Source organism: Tachypleus tridentatus, chromosome 9 (assembly GCF_004210375.1).
Source record: "Tachypleus tridentatus isolate NWPU-2018 chromosome 9, ASM421037v1, whole genome shotgun sequence".
NCBI classification, from domain to species: domain Eukaryota; kingdom Metazoa; phylum Arthropoda; class Merostomata; order Xiphosura; family Limulidae; genus Tachypleus; species Tachypleus tridentatus.
The window spans coordinates 145,142,057-145,164,340 of record NC_134833.1 but is presented as its reverse complement, the minus strand read 5'-3'; the positions used below and the strand labels follow the sequence as shown (position 1 = coordinate 145,164,340).

Here is a 22,284-nt window from a genome sequence, read left to right as displayed (position 1 = left end):
GGGGACTGTGGGGTCAGTTGTTATGCCTTTAACATAAATACTAATTATTGCAATTTATATTGGTGTTATATAAGTTCTATTAATTCCTTCTTTTTACATATTTATTAGTCAAGTTTATTACCTGATGTCTGCATAGAGTAAACAAAGATATGAGTTGTATGAAAATAGTTCTTTATAATTTGGAAATTATTAGCTTTTTTCTTGTTGTTTTTTTTTTCCTTCAAAACTTTCTGAAATGAATTTGTCTGCTAAACATTAAATAATAAATTTCTGTATATAGTAAGAACTCACATACGTTTTGCTAAAGGTTTGCTTACATGGCTTGTGAAGTTAATTTATAGCTGATTTTCTTTGAAATATGCATTCAAAAGCTACATCATAATGGAACGTTGAATTCTAACCATGTATATAAAGTATATACATTAAAGAAATGGCTTTGACTGACATGTTCCTTAGATTGTTTGGTATATATAGTTCAATTTGCAATGTTAACAATATTGTGATTTAATATTCTGTAATAAAAATGTAGGACTGAAAGATTAATCAGACTGTAGCTTTTAGGTTACATTTACTCGTAACAGAAAATCAGTTTAAACGATTCTTTATGTGGTTTTTAATGCAACTTCCATTGTTTTGACAGGAGAATAAGGTTGCAAGTTTACAACAAATTCAATCAAACTGTCAACTACAATGTTATTGGTTATATCCGAGGAGACATTGAACCAGGTACGTATAAATTTGTTTCTTCACTATTCCATAAAACCATATTGATTGCACATAACCTACTTCCCCAAGCCTATTATTATGTTCTATGCACTTATCCCTCATTGTATGTATTTTTTAAAATTGAAAGTAACAATTACCTTGTGCAAATATTTTAAGAGGTTTTATCAAATATCAATTTTTTTTATAATCAAGACACTTAAATATCACAGAGGGCTCGTTAAGGATGGTGTGCTATTATCCAAGCATAAGTTCCAGCAAAGTGTTACACTGATTATGTATAAATAACTGTATCTGAGTTTTCAGTATGTCTATACTGTTTTTAACTACACCTATCTGCATAACTGAGAAAACTAAAATTTGTACTACAACTTTCAGTGACTTTTCCATACATGGAAATAAAGTTACTGACATGGAACATATATACATGTTGTCATGTGAAATGAATGTTTGTTTGCAGTGCAGAAAATGACATGTAAATTTCATATAGAAGCACATCCCAAACTCCTTTTAGTTCTGTTACAAGGGATTTTGTACATGGGTATTGGTTATTTGTTTTCAGATGTTTCTCACCTGTAATCAGAGCTAGATTAACATGTAAGGCACACAACACCATGGGCTAGAATCCTGCACTTTCATGACTATATATTATTAATCAATTAAATTTAATTAAAAATTTCAAATAATTTAAACCAAATCACTTAATAAGAAATGAATTATATTTAACATCATGATAAAGTATATGATGCACATTCAGTCGGAGGTCAAATAAAGTTTACAATTTGATCATATTTTCATCATTTTAGCAAAAATTGGATGCCCCCCAGTGGTACAGTAGTAAGTCTTTGGATTCACAACACTAACATCAAGGGTTCTATTCCTCTCAGGGGAATTAGCAGATAGCTCAATGTGGCTTTGCTATAAGAAAAACAAAGACACACAAAATAGGATGTGTGCAAAAATTCTGCTTAGCTTTTTTAACAAAACAGTAAAAAAAACATAATAAAATATTATTAAAAGAAAATATCTCGATGATTATCTAATTAACGTGAAATATTTGTATCTTATCAATTATATCATAGTAAATAGTATGCATCATTGCTTACCAATAAAAGGATAAAGATCTTGTTTTCAGACATCGTACTCATGGTGCCCTATGCCAAATGTTCTCTTCATGTATTATAAGCCCAATGGTAGGTTAATCCAACACAACCTATATTACTTAAGCCCAAAATACTTTTAGTTACCAAACTGTAATTTTGGTTATTAAAAGTATTGTAACAAGTGGATTTTAGTTTCTACAGATTTTAAAGAAAACTTTACAATCTGTAGAAACTAAAATCCACTTGTTACAAGATGCTCAGATCATTTGAAATAGGCACATTTCATTTCTTTCAAGGATTTATATATGTTTTGAAAGAAGAATCAGGGAATTATATGACAGTTTTATTAATATTAGATTCTATAATTGTTGAACCTCTTGCATGATTGAGCAAAACTACTTTTTTTCATGAAATTGATATTTAAGTACAGTAACAGTAGTACATTGAAAAATTTGACTTCAAGTACTAATTTTATGCAAGATCTGACAACATTTGGCACTGTCATACAAGATCCAACATCAAATGGTTCTGTCATGTAAGATCTGTCATCATGTGGTGTTGTCATTTACGATCTGGCAACATGGTATTTTCATACAAGATATGACATCAAGTGATTTTTGTCATGTAAGATCTGCCATCATGTGGTGCTGTCACATAAGATCTGTTATCATATGATGCAAGAAGGGGTTAAATTCTGCAAGCACAAAGTTTTGGAACTTATTTTTAAGACAGCACAAGTACAGGTATGTATTTGAGCTACATTGTTTTCTTTCTTTTCACATTTGCAATTAGATTTTTTTTTTTTTTTAGAAAACGGATCAACTTCACCCAGCTGAGTACCTCTACTCTTCTTTTCCTAATTTTAACCCTGAATACAAGTATAAGTTAATATTACATAACCATCTACCTAATTACCATTTCTAAAGACAATTCCTTCTCAGGCATGTAACTATAAACATTATGGGTGGAGAATAGCTTTAAATTGAGTATTTTATTTTCTGTGAACATACAGACAGATATGTCATTTTGGGAAACCACCGTGATGCTTGGGGTTTTGGAGCAGTTGATCCTTCCTCTGGAACAGCTGAAATGTTAGAAGTATCCAGGATTTTGGGGAAACTCCACAAAAATGGCTGGAAACCAAGACGCACTCTGGTGTTCTGTAGTTGGGCTGCAGAAGAATATGGACTCATTGGTTCTACTGAGTGGGTAGAAGTAAGGAGATCTCAGTCTTAATTATATTAATTATTGTCATTGTACAATTACCTAAATTTATTTAATTTTGATAATTAGACTTCGATGATATGCCATTAACTATGACCACAAATGGCAGAATCTTGCCACAACTGTTTTCCCATTTGTGTTTTTTATTCTAACATTTGAAGGCTTAAGAACTTGATTCTTCAACTGTAATTTGTAGTAAACACATAATAAGATAAAAATACTTTTAAATTCAGGCATATTTAATTCATTGGTAATTCAATTTTTTTAATTGAAGAAAATTTAAAAAAAAAAGGAGGAATTTATTTTGAAAAGTTGTTAAAATTAATAAATTAGGTCACAATGTATGCTGAAGAGGCCAACCTTTTAACAACATGTTATTTGATGTTCATTTTAACACTGAAGAAGCCAGAAAAGAAAGTCGTAGTATGCTTCTATGATTTAGATTAATTTGTGGTTTAATCAGATTTTAACATCACTCATAAATTTCATGTATGGTCAATTTCTTAAAAACATCATACATCTTATTAGCTGTAAAACAGCATAAGAATCAAAATAATAATACCTTGACTTTGTAGGATAAATTACCTCAACTGATGGATCGAACTGTAGCATATGTAAACTCTGACGTCTGTGCTTCAGGTAAGTTATCACATCTTAATTCATTTTTATTTGACTTTATAAAGAAAGATACAACTTATAGAATAGATATAAAACTTTTTAAAACATAATATAACTTGTTTTTTAGACCAAAACATTGTGTGTATTAAGAATTTTAGTTTTGAGTAGATATCATAATTATTCTCTGTCTACATGTGCTGTAGGTATTGGTGCATGGAACAGTTAACATATTTTAATAAGCCTAATTTCTCTCAAGTTTTTTCACCTATCATTAACAGGGTGATTCTAAAAATTCCATAGGGATTTTTACTAACACATTTGTTTGTGATTAGGCACCAAGTTTCAAGTAGCAGCTTCCCCTCTTCTTGCTTCTGTGGTTCAAGAAATGACACGTTATGTATGTATTTCATCGTTTTATTCTAAGAATATATCAACATGTATAATGAAACTAAGTCAAAGCCAATAGAGGGAGGGAATTTCATTGGAAAAACCTATTTCTAATGTCGTTATTTTGTATAAATTTCTGAAAAAAACTATTACTTTTCAGAAATAAAGGAAGGAGCAGTTTTTAAATAAGGCCTTTAATAGGAAGGAATGCAAAACTTGACAATTTTGGTTGATGGTTGGAAAGAGAAAAGTATTCCAATGTGACATTTCATTTATTTGATTAATTTCACACTGTTGGTGGCATAAAAGTCTTACAGTATTGCTACATATTTGAAAATTGTTATATATACAATTAAAAAATAACTACTGTTAAGAGTATACAGACTTTTATCAGGTTTGTTAGAAGGACCTATAATATTTCTCTGTTATCTTATAATCTTTTCATTTATTTTCCAATAGACAAGCAAACAGCATTTCGTTTTGACTGAAAAAATGACTTCCAGCACTACAAATTATAATTGTTTAGTTTTTTTTTACTGTGGAAGGCTACTCAAGGGTCATTTGCACTAGCCATCCCAAATTTAGAAGTGATAGACTAGAGGGAAGATAGATAGTCAATACTACTAGCTCCTTCATCAATACATAGTAAAATTAATTCTCACATTATCATTCCCCCATAGCTGAAAAGGTGAATCTGGTAATTGGGGATTTGAACCTTTGACCTATAGATTATGAGGCCAGCACCAGGTACTATTTATCAAATATCTTCAAAGTTTTTTTTCAAATCTTTATATCATAAGTGGCCCTTTCAGCCATGGCAGCATTGTAATGTGATGGTAAATCTCATTATTCATTGGTAAAAGAGTAGCCCAAGAGTTGGCAGTGGGTGGTGATGACAAGCTGCCTTCCTTCTAGTCTTACACTACTAAATTAGGGATGGCTAGTACAGATAGCCCTTGTGTAGCTTCTTGTGAAATTCAAACAATATCATAAATGTCACTATTTAATATAAAATGCTTTAGTTATTTTAATTTAAACATGAAACATTTTTATCATTTGCATATAAAATGTTTAGATAAATTCTTAAGGATATACAAAATTTAAATTTCTTAAGTGCACATAAAAGATATCTTCTTGATAACACATATTCAGTACCAAAAAAAGTATATTTACTAGATATATGACATAAAAACTGTGGTTATTGGGGCCTTTAAATGATGTAATTTCCAAAGAAAATTGTTTAACTATTAATTAATTCTCCAAAGAGCTAACAGTACATACAACAAACATCCCAAGTGAAAGCATACACTGTTTATTATTGTATCTGTACTATTAGTTTCAGAGAAGATGGCCTGGCATGGCCAAGCGTGTTAAGGTGTGCGACTCGTAATCTGAGGGTTGCGGGTTCACATCCAGATCGCGCCAAACATGCTCGCCCTTTCAGCCGTGGGGTGTTATAATGTGGCAGTCAATCTCACTATTCGTTGGTAAAAGAGTAGCCCAAGAATTGGCGGTGGGTGGTGATGACTAGCTGCCTTCCCTCTAGTCTTACACTGCTAAATTAGGGACGGCTAGCACAGATAGCCCTCGAGTAGCTTTGTGCGAAATACCAAAAACAAACAAACAAAAGAATTAGAGAAGATAACTGTAGTTAAGGTACTATGTTTAATGTGTTCCTTTTGTTTGTATAGTAGAGAGAATATGTAACAGTTCTGTTGCTCTATGCAAATAACTAAGGCAGTGTATTAATTTTTAGAACTAGTAATAGTAACGTTGATGACTGTCTTATGTAGAGTCACTATTTTATCTTTATTTTACTTAGTTTTTAAAATTTTAGGTTTAGAGGTCAACAACTGGTGTACTTGTTAATTATCCCCAAACCAATATATTCTGGTTATTTGTTAGATTTTAGAGTTACAAGATGCTATACAGAACAAACAACTACAAGGTTGTCTTACCCTATATAATTTTGTTGGTAGTAGTAATTTCTCAGTTACACAATAATGTTTTTCATTAATGTGAATTTCCTAAATAGGTAGAAGATCCAGGAAGCCCTGAGAAGTCTGTATATGACACATGGAAAGATTACCACAGTGATGGTATGGGTGATGAAAAAGAACCAAGGTAAGGAGATAAAGGAATATTTGTACTTAGTGGTTTACCTAAGATAACGTTCATTACATTCATATACAGAAATAAATGTGTGTCAAAGGTTAGTGTTATTAAATACTTCCTGTACTACGTGTTTAGGTATTGCAGACGAACCGACTTTGACATGTACATATATCTGGTATTGTTACATTGAATAATACTGTTCTTTACAGCAGCCAACAAAAATAGTGTTAAAGGGATGGGTCAAAAGCTGAGAAAATTATTTTGGTTCGAGCCATTATGGGAAAAGTTTTGAGGCGCTTTTTGTAGTTTTGTGTATTCTTTTACAGTTGTCTGTTGTTTACATAAATGTCTGGTATTGAAGAAAAGTTGCAAAAACTTGTACATTATTCAGCAAAATAAATCAACACACCTAAAATGTTTCTCGAAACAATGTGTAAAAAACAATGTTATTTATTACTTATAGAGCTTATTGTAAGTGAATAAAATCAGTGGCAAATTAAGGGTGAAATGGGCCTTATTATGATCCAAATAAAGTAAAATTAAATTTCATAATTCTTTTTTGAGCCTGGACCTGGACCTTAATCCACCCCTGAGTATAATTATATTAGAATTATGAGAAAAAAATATAAAATACTGTTTAAAATGTGTGTTTAATGTATAACATCTTTACTCACAGAGTTTGTTATTAGACATTAGTTCCATTTCATTATTCGGGCCTGATGGTTAGAGCACTTGACTTGCAATCTCCGTCACCAAACATGCTAATTCTACATAGTTGCCATTTAGGTGTAAAAATTCTTGGCCTAAAATATTACCTGTTGACACCAAGAAAAGGTGGGATTAAGGTCACTATAGGGAAGTAGGTTCTATTTCATTATTAATTTAATATAATGAAAAGTTTGCCCACAGAAGCCCAAGCATGAGACATTTATGACTTTGCTCATATATGACAATTCTAATACATTCTTGCAAATGTAAAATAATAATCAGTTGTATGTTAACTGTTCATATTAACAGTTTTGACTAATAAGTTTTTTTTATCAAAATGAATATTAAATGTAAATTACATGGAACATGTGTGAAGTGTAAGAAAAGTAAAATATAACAAACTTACACAAACCTTACTCTAATTTTGTTTAGTACCTAGTCTTATTTTCTAACAAATGTTACCAAAACATCATTTTCTTTATACAATGAAATCTTTTATATTAAATCTGGTAAAGATGTATTGAATCTGTTCTCTCCATCAAAATTTCCAACCCAATTAGTTAATCACTAATTCTGTATTTTTTCTTGTAAGAGATTCTGTGATTACACTGAAGCTGTTCACATTTTGAAAATTTAGTTATTGGATCAGGTAGTCAACTAAATACTAGTAAGGTTTTTATTATTGTTTTACCCCAATGAATTCTTGGCACTGATAATTAAATCTGACATATAATATTTGTATCTCCTTTTCTCTTCCAGGGTTCGTACTTTAAGCTCAGGCTCTGATCACTCACCTTTTGCTTTTTATGCTGGTATACCAAGCATCGATATTTCATGGGTTGTGGATAAGGTATGTCTAAATCTTGGCCTGCAATGTATAAATAAAGTAAATTTAATACAAGGTATGGTGTGTATGTTTATATAAAATGCATTTAATACTGGCATACCCATGTTGTTCTTGGATAAGGTGTGTCTAATACCTGTATTTGTACATGGATATTGTTTGCCTAATAATCTACACTGTGTGTAAGAAAGCATGTAGTAACCAGTGTTGTGTGAAGATGTGTATAATAACCAGTGTTGTGTGTGGATACTAATAAAAGATAGAGAAAAATGTGCTCGGCATTTCTGAATCTCAACAAGAACAAGGTGAAACTAATGCTAAGTGATTCCAGGGCCAGTAGACAGTTAAGAGAGTCACTGTAAATACTACAATTGGTGTACTGCATAAGTTCTGTGTGATCCAGGGTAAGAAAAGTGGCATACAACTTGGCAGTGAAGATAGGAACTATAGAGAGGATCCTGTGAGCAACCACCAAGCTACAACAAACCATGGCACGTCTCACAGAGTCATCTGATTTTGAAACATTCATAGAAACAGGAATGGAAGAATGGTTTGAAAGATGTTTGGCAAAGAGAAGACAGTACTTCTAACTGGGAGTGTCTGACACAATACCTTTGAATATTTGAACTACTGGCACTGGAAAGAGGTCTTGAAAGAGGCAGGTGGATGTGGCATATAAACATCAAAATTAAGACATGGTTGGCAGCATAATTCTGTCCTTGCAAGTGGAGATACAGCATGCAGCAGAAATGCCTTGGCTGAAGAAACCAGTGGAGAACTCTGACTCAAAGATGTTCTTCAAATTCTTCTCAACAGTCACTCCTTAGGAGGAATTCAGAGTAGCATGGGGAGTAACCTCAATGGCCTTAGAACTCAGGAGTTCAGGGTGTTTTGGTACAGATGTTTCCAACAAAATGTTCCCAGAACATACCTTCCTGATGAATTTAGGAGAGCCAGCAAGTCTCTCTCTCTAATCTCTTCTGAAAAAAACGGAAATATTTGCCCTGAGGATTTGTCAGATAAAGAATGAAGGGCTAAAAGTTGAGTAAGGTATAGGATCTGACATTGGTGTTGATGGTGTAACAGAGATTCATAATAAATAGAGGAAGATTCAGTGCCCATTGACCCCACTCCACCATGAAATCCTATGAGGGGGGACACTACAATGTCAAACAAGGACACTGCAGCAACACCATGGTTTCATGAGCACTATAACCAAACACCACCATCAGACATAATGTTCACAAAACCCATTCAGAACTCCCAACAATGGTACACTTTTGACTCTAGTCCAATAAGACCAGCTGATTGACCCTAGGAGGGTACTTGTCTACTGGAATTCAAGGTCAAAATGGCATGTTGGGGTTGGACCCATTAACCACCAAGATATTCTCCTCCCCTTCATGGGTCACTGCACATGGCAAACACTTAGGGGTATGTTCATATACAAGAGGTAAACTGAAAATACAGAATCTTTTCTTGGAGGTCCCCTCACCATGTACAGGAACCTACACTGAAGTGGTAGGCAACAGTAGGATGGTGGAAAGCATATGTGGTGAGTCAAATCTAATCCATTTCTTTGTCCAATTCATGGTAGGAGAAAGGTCCTTACTATCAGATGTTATATTGATGAGTTGCCAATTAAAAAAAGGTTTTCACTTATACTTCTTAATATTCCAAACATGCACTGTGGGTCTAGGAGTCTTCTACAGTAGGTGTCTGTGACTTTTTGGTGATAAATTCAGTGTTATATGAACAGCATACACTCCACTTGTTTTCAAAATAATATATCTTTTCAGAACAAGTACTCTTGTTCTTTCTCTCTGACTTTCCAGTTTTTCCTTTTTTTCTTTACACTATAGAGATTATAGGTATATCATAAACTATATATATATATATCTCTTGTTCTTGTCAAAAGTCTACTTAAGCCTATTCAATTGCTTTAAAAATTCAGTTGACAAACCAAATTTCCTTTCTATATTTCTACCGCACTAGCATTCTGTGTATAATTCACTTACTGTGCCTGACTAACTGAAGTTGTATTCAGAACTTCCAGTAATTGTCTGCTTTTTGTCAATTTCCACAAACAGGTTCAATTGCTTTAGAACACCCTTTGATGAAACAAATTATTCTCCTAAGGTGTAAAAATATTGTTAATTTCACTTTAACATATTAACTATTAAGCTAATTTAACTTAACTTCCATTTTTAACCTTTTCTTTGGCCATACTTTCACGTACCATTTTCTGGCCTCTTCTTTATTTTGTCTTTGTGTCTGCTCTTTCTGGTTGTCTCACTTTCTTTGGATGTTCATCACTTAATTGTCTGCCTGCTTTCTGGAAATATCTGTATTATTTATGTCAGTGTGTTGCACACAACATTTGATAGTCTCAACATCAATGAATTATAGACACAATTTCCAACAATCATCTGTTTTAAATCTCTTATAAAGTAAAGTAAACAATCATGAAATATTAACTTGCAAAATAAATAAATTAATACCTACACTACAAAGACTTTTTATATCATAACACTAACCAACCATATGAGTGAAAACTTATTTTTTTGGCTGGTCCTGTGCCTATCCAACACCAAAGTGCCTGAGAACCAACACCTAGGAAGTGGTAAGAGGGAAGGGGGGGGGGAAGTCCAATCAGAGAGATGTACTATATTAATAGGGTGGGTCATCTTCAGGAATCTTTCATCCATTTCATGGTAGAGGGAAGTTCACTGCCCTACTCTCTACTGAGTGGAATTGGTTACACTTTGAAGGAAGCTTTCATGGTTCACTACCTAAACAGCTAAGAGCTGGTAAGTGGTAACTGACTCCCTGTATTCCATTAGAAGAATGGGGGAAGGGGGTTGAAAACATGTTGGGAGAGCCTGGAGTGATACAACACCTAAAGACAATGTAATGGGTAACCATGAAATGTAAAATATTGCAAAGAAATCTTAAGTGGTCCTATAGTGTGGATTTAAATGCAAGTACAAACTTGCTGGCAGTGTGGTTTGCTCCACTGAAGTTTCTTTGGTCCTTTCCTCCTCTGTGGTTGAGGGGTCCAACTCCAACACACCAGTTTGGCCTTGAATTCCTGTAAACGGGCTGTCTTGGGGTGGCCCCCCAGGATCAATCAGCTAGACCATTTGGGCAAGGGTCAACTAAGTACCAGCATAGGACGTTCACAACGGGTGTTGTGGACATTGTGTCTGACACTGGTGTTCGGGTATAGTGCTCATGAAACCCTGGCGTCACTGCAGTGCCCTTAAGGCACTGTAGTGCATCCCCTTGTAGGGCTCCATGGTGGGTGGGGTAAGTGGACACTGAAATATTTTCTATTTATTATGGATACTCCTAAAACAAAAAAATAACACAACTTGAAACCACCAAGAAAAACTTGACTACTAGAAAACGACCATGCATTGATGAATCTGTCCTGCAATTCCTAATTTTGCATTCCGTAAGTGACAAACCTCTAGGGCACATGTCCCCATTTTTTATTCATAAGGGCTTGCTGGCTCCCCTAAATCGGTAAAAATGCTACGTTTGGGAGACACCTTGGTGGAAACATCTTCATCACAGCATTCCAAACTCCTCCTGACATCAAAGGCCTTGGGGGCATACCCATTGAAGTTACTCCTCATTCCACTTTGAATACTTCTAGAGGAGTCATAGTTGAAAGAGATTTATGGACTGTCCCCAAATCAGACATCCTCGTGGGTCTCACCAGCCAAGGTGTCACAGCAGTATGCCAAATCTTCACTCGAGAGGATGGAATTCTGGAACCAACAAATGTTCTAATACTAACATTTACTGTACCAAGTCCTCCCACCACAATAAAAGCAGGACATCTGAATTGTAAGGTACGATCTTATATTCCAAATCCTATATGATATTTCCATTGTCAACGATTTGGTCATTCAAAACAATCTTGCCATGGTTCCTTGACCTGTGCCCGTTGTGGTGGTAAAGACCATAATGCCACCGTATGCCAACTCGAACCACATTGTATAAACTGTAATGGTACGCATCCTTCTTATTTTATCTCTTGCCCTAAATGAGTAGAAGAAAAAGAAGTACAATGTCTCAAGACAGTTAACAATCTCACGTACACAGAGGCTCAAAAATTATTATTTCCTATTCCTACCAGAACTTCTGCTGCTGTAACCTGTTCTACTATTACAGTAGGAGTCCAAACAGACCTTGCCCTATCCCCTACACAATCTTCACCAGCAAATCTTAATGAAACACTTCCCAAAATCAACACAGTTCACGAATCAGTTTCTTCTTCCATCTCTGTCCTGACCACACCTTCCAGTCATTGCCAAATTTCACCTTCTTCAAATCAAGATGTTTCCATGGAGTCTCCCTCTCTTGATACCCCAAAAATTAAACAAACAACTCGTCCGTGCCCTCAATCATTAGTACATGTACCGATAAATTCAGACTCGATCATTCGAGCTTGAGCAGGATCCATAGAGGGTGATAGACCCACATCCAATAAAAAAAAACAAAAAAAACATGGTCATAAGCAGAAGGACTCTCTACCGTCTTCTCCTCTGAAATAATTACACATGGCCACACTAATCCAATGGAACTGTCCAAGTTTCCAATCAAATGTGACCGACATCAATGATCTGATTGACTTTTATCATCTCATATGACTTTCTTTGCAGGAAACATTTCTACAGCCTACAAATACAGTTACTATCTGCCACTTTTCATTATACCGGAATGACAGGCTATGTGTAGGACGGGGACATGGAGGAGTTGCATTGCTGGTTGATCACACCCTTGGAGGCTGTAGCCATCCGTGTCTCCTTGGGTTTTACCATCACTATTTGCTCTCTATACCTTACACCTAAAATGCATTATAATTAATCAGACCTTGTTAATAAATAAAGTATTATCTTTATACCAAGATCTCCTGGTATCTTAGGAGATTTCAATGGGCATATTCCCCTCTGAGGTGGCTCCCGTATTGATAAGAGAGGGTGTGCCATACAGCATATGCTCCTGAATCACAACTTGGCTCTATTCAGTACTGGCTCTTACAGACATTTTCATACATCTAGTCAGTCATTTACAGCTATAGATCTTTCTGTCTGTTCCCCTTAGCTACTCACTCACTTTTCCTGGGAGGTTGACATTAATCTATGAGGTAGTGATAATTTTCCCATCATCTCATGAGAGATTAGCTGTGATCGGTACCACCCGACCCATGTACCTCAGTGGAAGTTGGTCCAGGTCAACTGGCCTTCTTTCACTACCCTCTTGGAACTTGATCCTGCCATCTTATGTAAATTATCCAAAGATGATTGTATAGCAGCAGAAACCAACAGTATTATACAAGCTGCTACTTGATGCATCCCTAAAACCTCAACATATTCCCTACAGCATCCCCTCCCTTGGTGGAATTCTGCCTGTTCTATAACACTGAAAACTCAGAAGCGTGTTTGGGATAAATTTCGAAGATACCCCATGCTATCAAATTGCATTGCATTTCAGCAAGCCCATGCACACTCTTGGCAAGTTAGATGTCAAAGCCAGAAGGAATCTTGGATTAAATACACCTCCAGCATTTCTTCAACCACCAGCACAAATGTTATATGGGATAAGATCTGAAGGGTGAGTGGAAGATATACTTTTGCCCCCCTCTCTATCTTAATATCTGATGGCCATGAAGTTGCAGATGCGCAGAGCATTGCCAATACTCTTGGGGACTTCTTCTCTCATGTATCTAGCTCTTCAAACTTATCCCCTTCCTTTTTAGCCATTGAAACATAGGCAAAGCATCTGCTTCTTTCCTTTTTAACTGACCATTCCTATGACTACAACTGCCCTCTTACACTGATGGAACTCAAACTTGCTATTCATCGGTCTGGCAATACATCAGTTGGACCTGATAATATACATTATGAGATGTTACACTACCTCTCCCAAAACTCTCTCACCATTCTCTAAACTGCCTTTAATCAGACATGGCAGGAAAATGTTTATCCAGATGCTTGGCAACAAGCTATCATACTCCCTATTCTGAAACCTGGGAATAATCCAGTGATTCCTTCAAATTACCAATTTGACAAGTTGTCTCTGTAATACCTTAGAGAGGATAATCAATGCCCACCTTGATTGGTTTCTTGAATCAAACAACCTCCTCTCACCCACTCAGTGTTGTTTCCGAAGACAACGCTCTACGATAGACCACTTAATTCACCTTGAAACATCAATCAGAGAAGTCTTTCTAAGGCGACAACATTTTGTTACTGTTTTTTTTTTATTTAGAAAAAGCCTACAATACAACATAGAGATATGCCATCTTACGAGACCTTCACTCGTATGGATTGCCTGGAAACTTACCCATTTTCATCCAGCAATTCTTAATGAAGCGCCAATTCCAAGTCTGTGTGGGCTCAACACTTTCTCATTTTTTCCCACAGGAACTTGGAGTCCCTCAGAACTGTATTCTGAGTGTCACACTTTTCATTATAAAGATTAATGCCATCAGTGATCAGCTACCCCCTACAGTTGCAAACAGTCTTTTTGTTGATGACTTTTACATCTCATGCCATCATCAAACATGAGGTTCATTGAAGGGCAGCTACAAACTGCAGTCAGTCAGATACTGAAGTGGACCACGACAAATGGTGTTAAACTTTCACTCTCTAAAACCGTTTTATACATTTCTGCCACAAACAGGGAATCCACCCAGATCCAGAACTCCATCTTGATGATGATGTACTACCTGTCGTCCCTGAGGCAAAGTTATTAGGTCATACATTTGATTGTAAATTAAATTTTACATTGCACATCAGGCAACTTCGTTTCAAATGTCTAAAAGCATTGAACATTCTCTGTGCCCTCTCTTCTACTTCTTGGGGAGCAGATCGATACTCCATGCTTAAAATTTATCGTGCCCTCATCTGATCCAAACTTGACTATGGGTCTGTGGTTTATGGTTCTTCCAGAACTTTGGTACTAAAAATGTTGGATCCTGTCCATCACCAGGGGCTTCGGTTTTGCATTGGAGCTTTTCGTACATCTCCGTGCAAAGTTGGTATGTGGAATCTCATGAACCCTCTTTATATATTCGCTGTTTGCAACTGTCTCTAATGTATGCTTCCAAACTTTGATCCTTACCACAGCATCCTACCTGGAGTTGTGTTTTCCAACCACAATGGACCACACATTTTAATAACTGAAAATCTGGACTATCTGTATATATAGGAATGGATGGATCATATGAAAGATTTTCAGCAAAGAAAGAGTGATATTTCCAATCGGGTGACTCAGTAGGCTCAGCCATGGTTTGTGACAGTTCAATTGTGGCACACAGACTCCCCCTGCAGTTTCTGTTTTCACTGCCAAATTGTATGCCATCTGTCTTGCCCTAAATCATATTGAAATGATGCAATATACAAATTGTACAATATATACGGACTCACTCAGCTGTCTATTGGCCCTGGAATCATTCCATGATAGTCACCACCTTCTTCTCATCAATACTGAAAACAAACTGGCCCATCTTTCTCTCTCATCTGTCTCTGTCCAATTCTTTTGGATACCAGGTCATGTTGGTATTTGTGGGAATTAGCTGGCCCGACAGAGCAGCAAAGTCTGTCTGTTCTGAATCATCCCAGTGCCCATTCTATACATGGACTATGGTCCAGATTTCAAATCCAGACTGTACACCAGATGGCAGGCAACCCGGAATGAGCAATACCATAACAAGCTTTTCAAATGAAACCTTCTCTTGGTCCTTTGCCCTCTTGCTTCTGTAAGGATCGAAGAGAGGAGGTTGTTTTGGCAAGGTTATGCATTGGTCACATTTTAATCCACCACTTCCTTTTATCTGGAACTGCTGCACCATTGTTGGTCTACATGGCACTCAGATCACAATCATCCACATTTTATTATCATGCCGGCGTTACAACCTAGAATGACGATACCACTTTAAAGATATTTGTAAGGCGGGTTTGCCCTTGACTTTGGCCCATGTTTTTACATTTTTAAGAGCCATTGGTCTTTTACACTTAATTAAGGTTTTTTTATTGTACTATATAGTGTTTTAACACAATTTCTTTTACACATTTCAGTTTTTATTTTGACTTGAACCCAGAACTGGAAAGGCCAACTTCAGGTGACTGACTGCAATTTCGATCTTGATGTTTCAGTCTTCCTGGCAAGTCTTAATTTTACACATTTCAGTTTTTACTTTTCTTTTGAACTGAACCCAGGATTCGAAAGGCCAACTTCAGGTAAATGTCAGCAAGGGTGTACTTCTTGCTTCAGTCTTCCTGGCAGTTCATAATTTTACTTTTTACCTTATTGCCCTATACCTATACTGTACCACATCTTGTCTGGCACAGATAGCCTTGTAGCTTCGTGCCAATAAACATTGAATACCTACCTACCTATCTCACTGCATAAAAAGTGTTGGCTTTTGAGGCTCGGGCTTCCATGGAATTTCTTATTTCCTTTCTTCAGTGGAAACTGCACAATCAGTGAATCCTTGCTCGGGATATCTGGTTTTCTACCATTCATTCTCCATTAAATGCACTGAGAAAGTGCAGCAACAGCAAATGGAGGAATAAGGCTACCAAAATCACTATATTTGTAAGTTAGATCCATGGGTGAGGAAACAATATGTCCTCGAGTCAGAAGAAGTACCACACTACACATGGACTCCAACTCTTAGTGCATTATTGCTAACACATAACATTAGAAAAACTAAGTGTGGTCTGTAAGTGAATATAATCTTATGGATTACACTAGACAAAGTTGTATTAATATGACCCTCTGAGTTTATAACATGGAAAGAAGGAAAAATTAATTAAAATACTCCTTGCACAAACTAAGTAATTTCAAAAATGTTGTCAGAAAATGAAGTGAAAATCTTTAAATCACTCACACAAGCAGAAAGAGATACCTGTCTAAACATGCCAGTACCAAACTGAGAAATGAAGAATTACTGAACAGTGTCAGTTGTGCTAGGAGGGTATGTTACACTCTTATTGGTGGAACTTGTGTTACAACATAAGAACAGCATAGGAAAAGGCTACTGGTGAGAAAAACATTATGCATATAGAAGGCAGCACAAAACTGGGAAAAGGTGCTACATGAATGGAGGTGTGTATCAGAACCAGTCTTTTACGTAGGTGTAGCCAAGACGTGTATAATACCAAATGTTTTGAATAGATGTGTATATAACTCAGTATTGTGATTGGATAAGGTGTGTCATACAGTACATTGCATATATTATAATCAAAAGCAATCTGCTATTTATTTGTCCAACTCTCCAAATACTCAGTAGTGTGTGTGTGTGTGTGTGTGTGTGTGTGTGTGAATGTGCATATTTTTAGATAAGACCTTAAATATTATTAGATGTTAATAATTAAAGAAGAACATATGTATGGCATTTGATGTTATGGAAGACATCTGATTCATAGAGTATATAGAAATAATACATGCTAAAGTTTGTATGAAGAAAAATTTAAAAAATTTATTTTAGAGAATAACAAGAAAAATTATTAGAACAGTCAGTTTTCAATAGTTGTAATGATACAATTCTTATACTCTCATAGGAAAGGAATGGAAAATTATTAATATACTATTATTATTTTCCTTCTTTCTAATGGTAGACTACAATTCATGTAACTACTACTAAATATGTTTCCTGTGTGTATACAGTAATTATTAATTACAGATTATTAGAAAAGTACTAGACTCACTGAAAAATTACTGTGGGCTGATTAGGGTTAAGAGTTTTAAATTGGAATACTATAAGAACTTGTTATGGATATTAATTTATTACACTGGTATAAGATCATTGTTTGACATTTATTTTAGAAAATATACCCTATAGCAACATACCCAGCTTACCACACAGCCTACGAGACTTTTGACCTCATGTCCCGTTTAATTGACCCCAAGTTCATCTACCACCAGAGTTGCAGCCGGTTAAATGGTTTACTTCTACACAGACTTAGTGGTTCCCTCTTACTGCCTTACAATTTAACAACTTATGGTGAGGAGTTACAAATGGCATTTCATAGTTTAGAGGAAAAAGGCATTCTAGAAAAATTGGAAGATCAAGGAATTTCTCTGGGTAATTTTCTTTCTATAGAATTTGTTAACTTCTTTTAAATATCTTAATAGATATTATGATACTGAAACACACATTTTTGTTTAAATTTTTAATGTTTGCAAGTGTGGAACTAAGTTTGAGGTTTGACTGAGAAATTTATATATGTATTTTTTTGCAGGTCTTCTTAAAGAAACAATTGACAATTTCACAAAAACAGCTACTGAGTGGCACAAGCACACCAAAGAAACTGATTTGGATAAGTAATGTGATATTTTTATCCCTTGAATCAACTCTGAACATTTGTATATGAACTTCACATTTTCCTACCATTTATGTGTCATCCAATAAGTGGCAGGTTTCACTTCACCTTAAAATATTTTGACCTCAAAGAAGAAGTTGCAAACAGTTCTATCTTTCAAAACATAGTTTCTTTAAAGCGTTTAGCTACAATAACGAATGTTTTGTATAATTAAGAATACCTCCTTTATTTCAACTGTATTTGTATATCTGGAACACAAACACACAAAATTATAAAGTAGTATATAGTCACTAGAAATCTAAAGAAGCTTTGTCAGTCAATAAGAATCTAAAATTAAACAAATATTATTAAATTAATCCAAAACAAACAAATCAGGTAAATACAAAAATACACAAAAAACAAAGAAACAATAAGGGAAAAATTATAAGGTTTTAGGAAGTGACATAATATGGGGTAAATTAATTGTCAGGTGATGTAATACATGCGACCTTACAGGAAGTTATACTAAGTGAGGAAATCAAGTGTTAATTGTGAATTAGTTTTTATGAATAAAGAATCTACAAGATACTAACAGGAAGTGGTGATTTACCAATTACTTTACAGGGTGCCAGTTGTGCTTGGAGGGTATGTTACACTTATTAGTAAGACCCAAAATGTGCATATTTAGTATTGTAGATACCCCTTTTTAATTTTTTTTCAGCTGCTTAAGAGTCTTATTTTAACAGATTGGTGAATAAGTACTATTTATATCAAGAGTTCTTGAAGCAGATTTTTTTAGCTACTATACTACTTAAAGCCAAAATAAAATGGCCCGCAATACAAGTAACGTTTATCCTCAAAGTAAAGTTAAAACTAGGGCTGCGACGATTACGGACTTTTGTAACCGGTTAATCTTTGCCTCGTAACCGAACCGTAACCGGTTAATCGTGTAATCGTCACAGCCCTAGGAATTTGCGCGTGACGGCCGCACCGAACGTTAACAAAAACTCTAAAGGCTTTCAACAATAACAACAACGAAAATTCAACCAAACAAAAAGGCAAGCAGTTCCTATAATCGCGATAGGCAAACATACCAACGTCAAGGTCAAATAATGGAATATTTACACGCAAATGTCGATAATCGTATTGTTTTCCCTTGTTTATTTTTCTCGGAAAAAAATCTTAGATTAACCGGTTAGGAAATCCGTAACCGGTTAAGAGCAGTAACCAAACCGTAACCGGTTAATCGTCACAGCCCTACTGAAAACTTCATTCTTTAATTGAATATTCTGCAAATTGACATTTATTGCTGTGTTTGTTACAGTATAAGATTAACCCAGTTTTTTTTATGAAAGCAAATATTTATAAGAATAAATTCCTGTCCATTTATGACTTATATTAAACACGAGGTTCTCTTTGGTCAAAGATAATTCTGGTAAAGTAGTTTTTAAAATCTTTCTAATTAAAATCACTTCCTTGTATGTTTTATTATACATATTGAAGTGAACTAAATCAAAAAGAGAAAAAAAAACATACAATGGATTACTCATACTCAGGTATGTGTATGTGTTGTTGTGATTACTTGCTTTTCTTCTAATTTCTGCTGAGTGCTTCATAATGGCTGTCAATATTTTTTTTATTGTTATTGTATTTGTTATAAATAATAACTAAAGTTTTAATTTTTCAGTCCTTTGATGGTTCGTCAAGTGAACGATCAAATGATGCTTGTGGAGAGAACTTTCATTAAACCTACTGGGCTTCCTGAACAACCATTGAAAAGGTTAATGTGTTGTTTTTTGGAGTGAATACAAATTGTTGAAGAACAATGTCATTATGATCCAAGTATAAGAGAACAGAAATCTGAATGTGCAGCTTTTTTGTAATTTTAATGATAAGATGATTGCAGTTAGGAAATGACATATAAATTAGATTATTATTATTACTTGCAGCTTGTCAATTTAGAGTGTATTTTCAAGATCAAAATAGCAAACATTACATTGCAGATATATTTAAATTTCATAAAAGTTATTTTGTTTTAATAATGGATTTTCCATAATTCAGCTACACAGATTTTGAAAATATTAATTTTTTCTATCACAAAAGAATTTATAAAGATCGTACCAGACCATTGGTATTTCAAAAGGTAATGATTTTCTCTTGAATTTTAGTCCATTGTGTTGACTATTTGACACAAAAGGTGCAGACTTTATGCAGAGCCTGTGATTTGTCTTGGTCCTCAGGTTTTATTTCATAATATGTATATGTTTTTTTGATAAACTCTGTAATGTTTTGCCTTTGATTCTTCACAAAACATTTACCACAGATATAACAGAATGTGTTTGGGTTACATACACAACCTTTTGTTGCCATAGCAATGGTTAAGTAATACTGAAAAGAAAAAATATTGTTAAGGTGGACATGCAAACAAATACAATTCAGAAATGACACCTCGTGTAGTCTGTTAACTGTTTATTTACTCACAGTATGTTTCTTAAGGGTTCTAGAATGACTGATAAGAATTTCATGTTGCAATTGGTCTAGAAGAATCTATAACTAGTGGCTGTCAACACTTTAAACATACCAAAATGGGACTTAATTTCAAATAAAATAATTCATTTTATGTAAAAGCACATTTTAAGAAAAGTCTGAATGTGATGGAGAAAAATGGATATCATTTCTGGATTCAGCATACAGGAATTACTGTTGAACAGGTAAAAAACAGTTTAAGGCAATAAAACCATTACAGACCTGTGTAGTTTAAGAATAGTTCAAAATCCTACACAATTCCTTGTACCCAATTAAGGTTTTTCAGGTTTATAGACCAAGAAACAGAAGGAGCAAGGGGTTGTATTACCATTCAGATTTATAGGCACTAGGTTGTTTATGAATAAGTATAGTACAATTTTGTGTATTTTCTAAATTGTTTATAGATAGCATAGTTTCTCTCTTATGATATATAAATAATATTAAATACACATACACACATATATTGTGGTAAGTAAGCATTTGATTTTACTGTTTATTCATATTTAGTAGCTGAACAAAGATATTTTCTTACTTACTCATATGAACACTTTTTTTAAATTTTCATTTCTGTTTTTTCAGAAACATTGCTTTTGCTCCAAGCAAGTATGATAGTTATTCATCACACGGATTTCCTGCAATACATGATCTGTCATACGGTATCGACAACCTAAGTGATGAGGATAAACATGCAAGATGGGAAGAAATCAAACTTCACATTTCAGACCTCACAGTCGCTCTCCGACAAGCGAAAGCTGTGCTTGATCGTAACTTTTATCTTTGAAAGTAATCAGAGAATACATTCTTAAGAAGAAACAGAAACTGTAATATTCTGATCTTATAACCATGAATGTGAAGTGAACATAAAATAACTGATGTACAACATTCTAAATCCATGGTATACATATTTAATTATACTTTCATTCTTGTGTAGTATAGAGAACTGGATGTAATATAGCTGCTTGTCACCATTGTGTACTGGGTGATAAAGCTCAGACAGTGACAATACATACTGTTTTAAAATCCATCACAACATGTAGAACACAGTGGGGAGGAAAAAAAAAGACAGCCTGTCAGATGACACAACAACATTACAATGTTTATATAGCTTTCTAGGTGGCAGTACAACTTCATTATGGCTGTTTAATTCTGCAGACTCCTGCTTCTTGTTAAGCTACCTTCATGATGTGCAAACAACATTCATACAAGTTTTGTTACTGTGTAGAGTTGAGAGCCCTCCCAACATCAAATGATGATTGTACATTGTGGTTTTCAACTTGGTCTCTACAATGTTATAATTATCTTGTACATAAAACCGACCAGGGCACACAGTATTCAAGGTAAAAATCAGCTTTTTAATATTGCATCAAAATGTTACTTTTGAAAACACAGAGTTTCTAACTACTACAACAGGAACAACAAAGAATTTTATAGCTAAATGTATTACGTAAACTGCAGCTATAATAAAATATTTTCAGTGAAAGTTTCCTCTTCAGTCAGTTATTTTCAAGTAGATTTTGTTACTGAAAGAAAATCTAATACACATTCAAAGTTACCCCAAAGCCATTATTCAGTTTTGTCTTATGTATGCAGCAAAAAACAGGGGAAAAACCTACCTAATACCACATTGGATGTTGAAATGGATAGGCTTGTCAGAAAAAGATGGGGGAAAAAAGATGTTTCATTTACAGTTAGGAATATGAAAGATCCAGTTCTC

General features: G+C 34.6%; 1 protein-coding gene across 3 annotated transcripts in view; it reads left to right on the top strand.

Annotated features, from left to right (window-relative positions):
- Positions 1-22,050, top strand: part of LOC143226595 (N-acetylated-alpha-linked acidic dipeptidase 2-like) — a 94,052-nt gene extending 72,002 nt beyond the window's left edge. For all 3 annotated transcript variants that reach the window (XM_076457786.1, XM_076457785.1, XM_076457787.1), the window contains 10 exons: positions 641-726; positions 2,839-3,041; positions 3,626-3,689; positions 4,001-4,065; positions 6,091-6,179; positions 7,638-7,728; positions 17,569-17,827; positions 17,985-18,066; positions 19,732-19,824; positions 21,150-22,050. In XM_076457786.1, coding sequence (XP_076313901.1) covers positions 641-726; positions 2,839-3,041; positions 3,626-3,689; positions 4,001-4,065; positions 6,091-6,179; positions 7,638-7,728; positions 17,569-17,827; positions 17,985-18,066; positions 19,732-19,824; positions 21,150-21,351 — 1,234 coding nt within the window. In that variant the 3' untranslated portion in view covers positions 21,352-22,050. The remainder of the gene's footprint in view (positions 1-640; positions 727-2,838; positions 3,042-3,625; positions 3,690-4,000; positions 4,066-6,090; positions 6,180-7,637; positions 7,729-17,568; positions 17,828-17,984; positions 18,067-19,731; positions 19,825-21,149) is intronic.
- Positions 22,051-22,284: the final 234 nt, after the last annotated feature.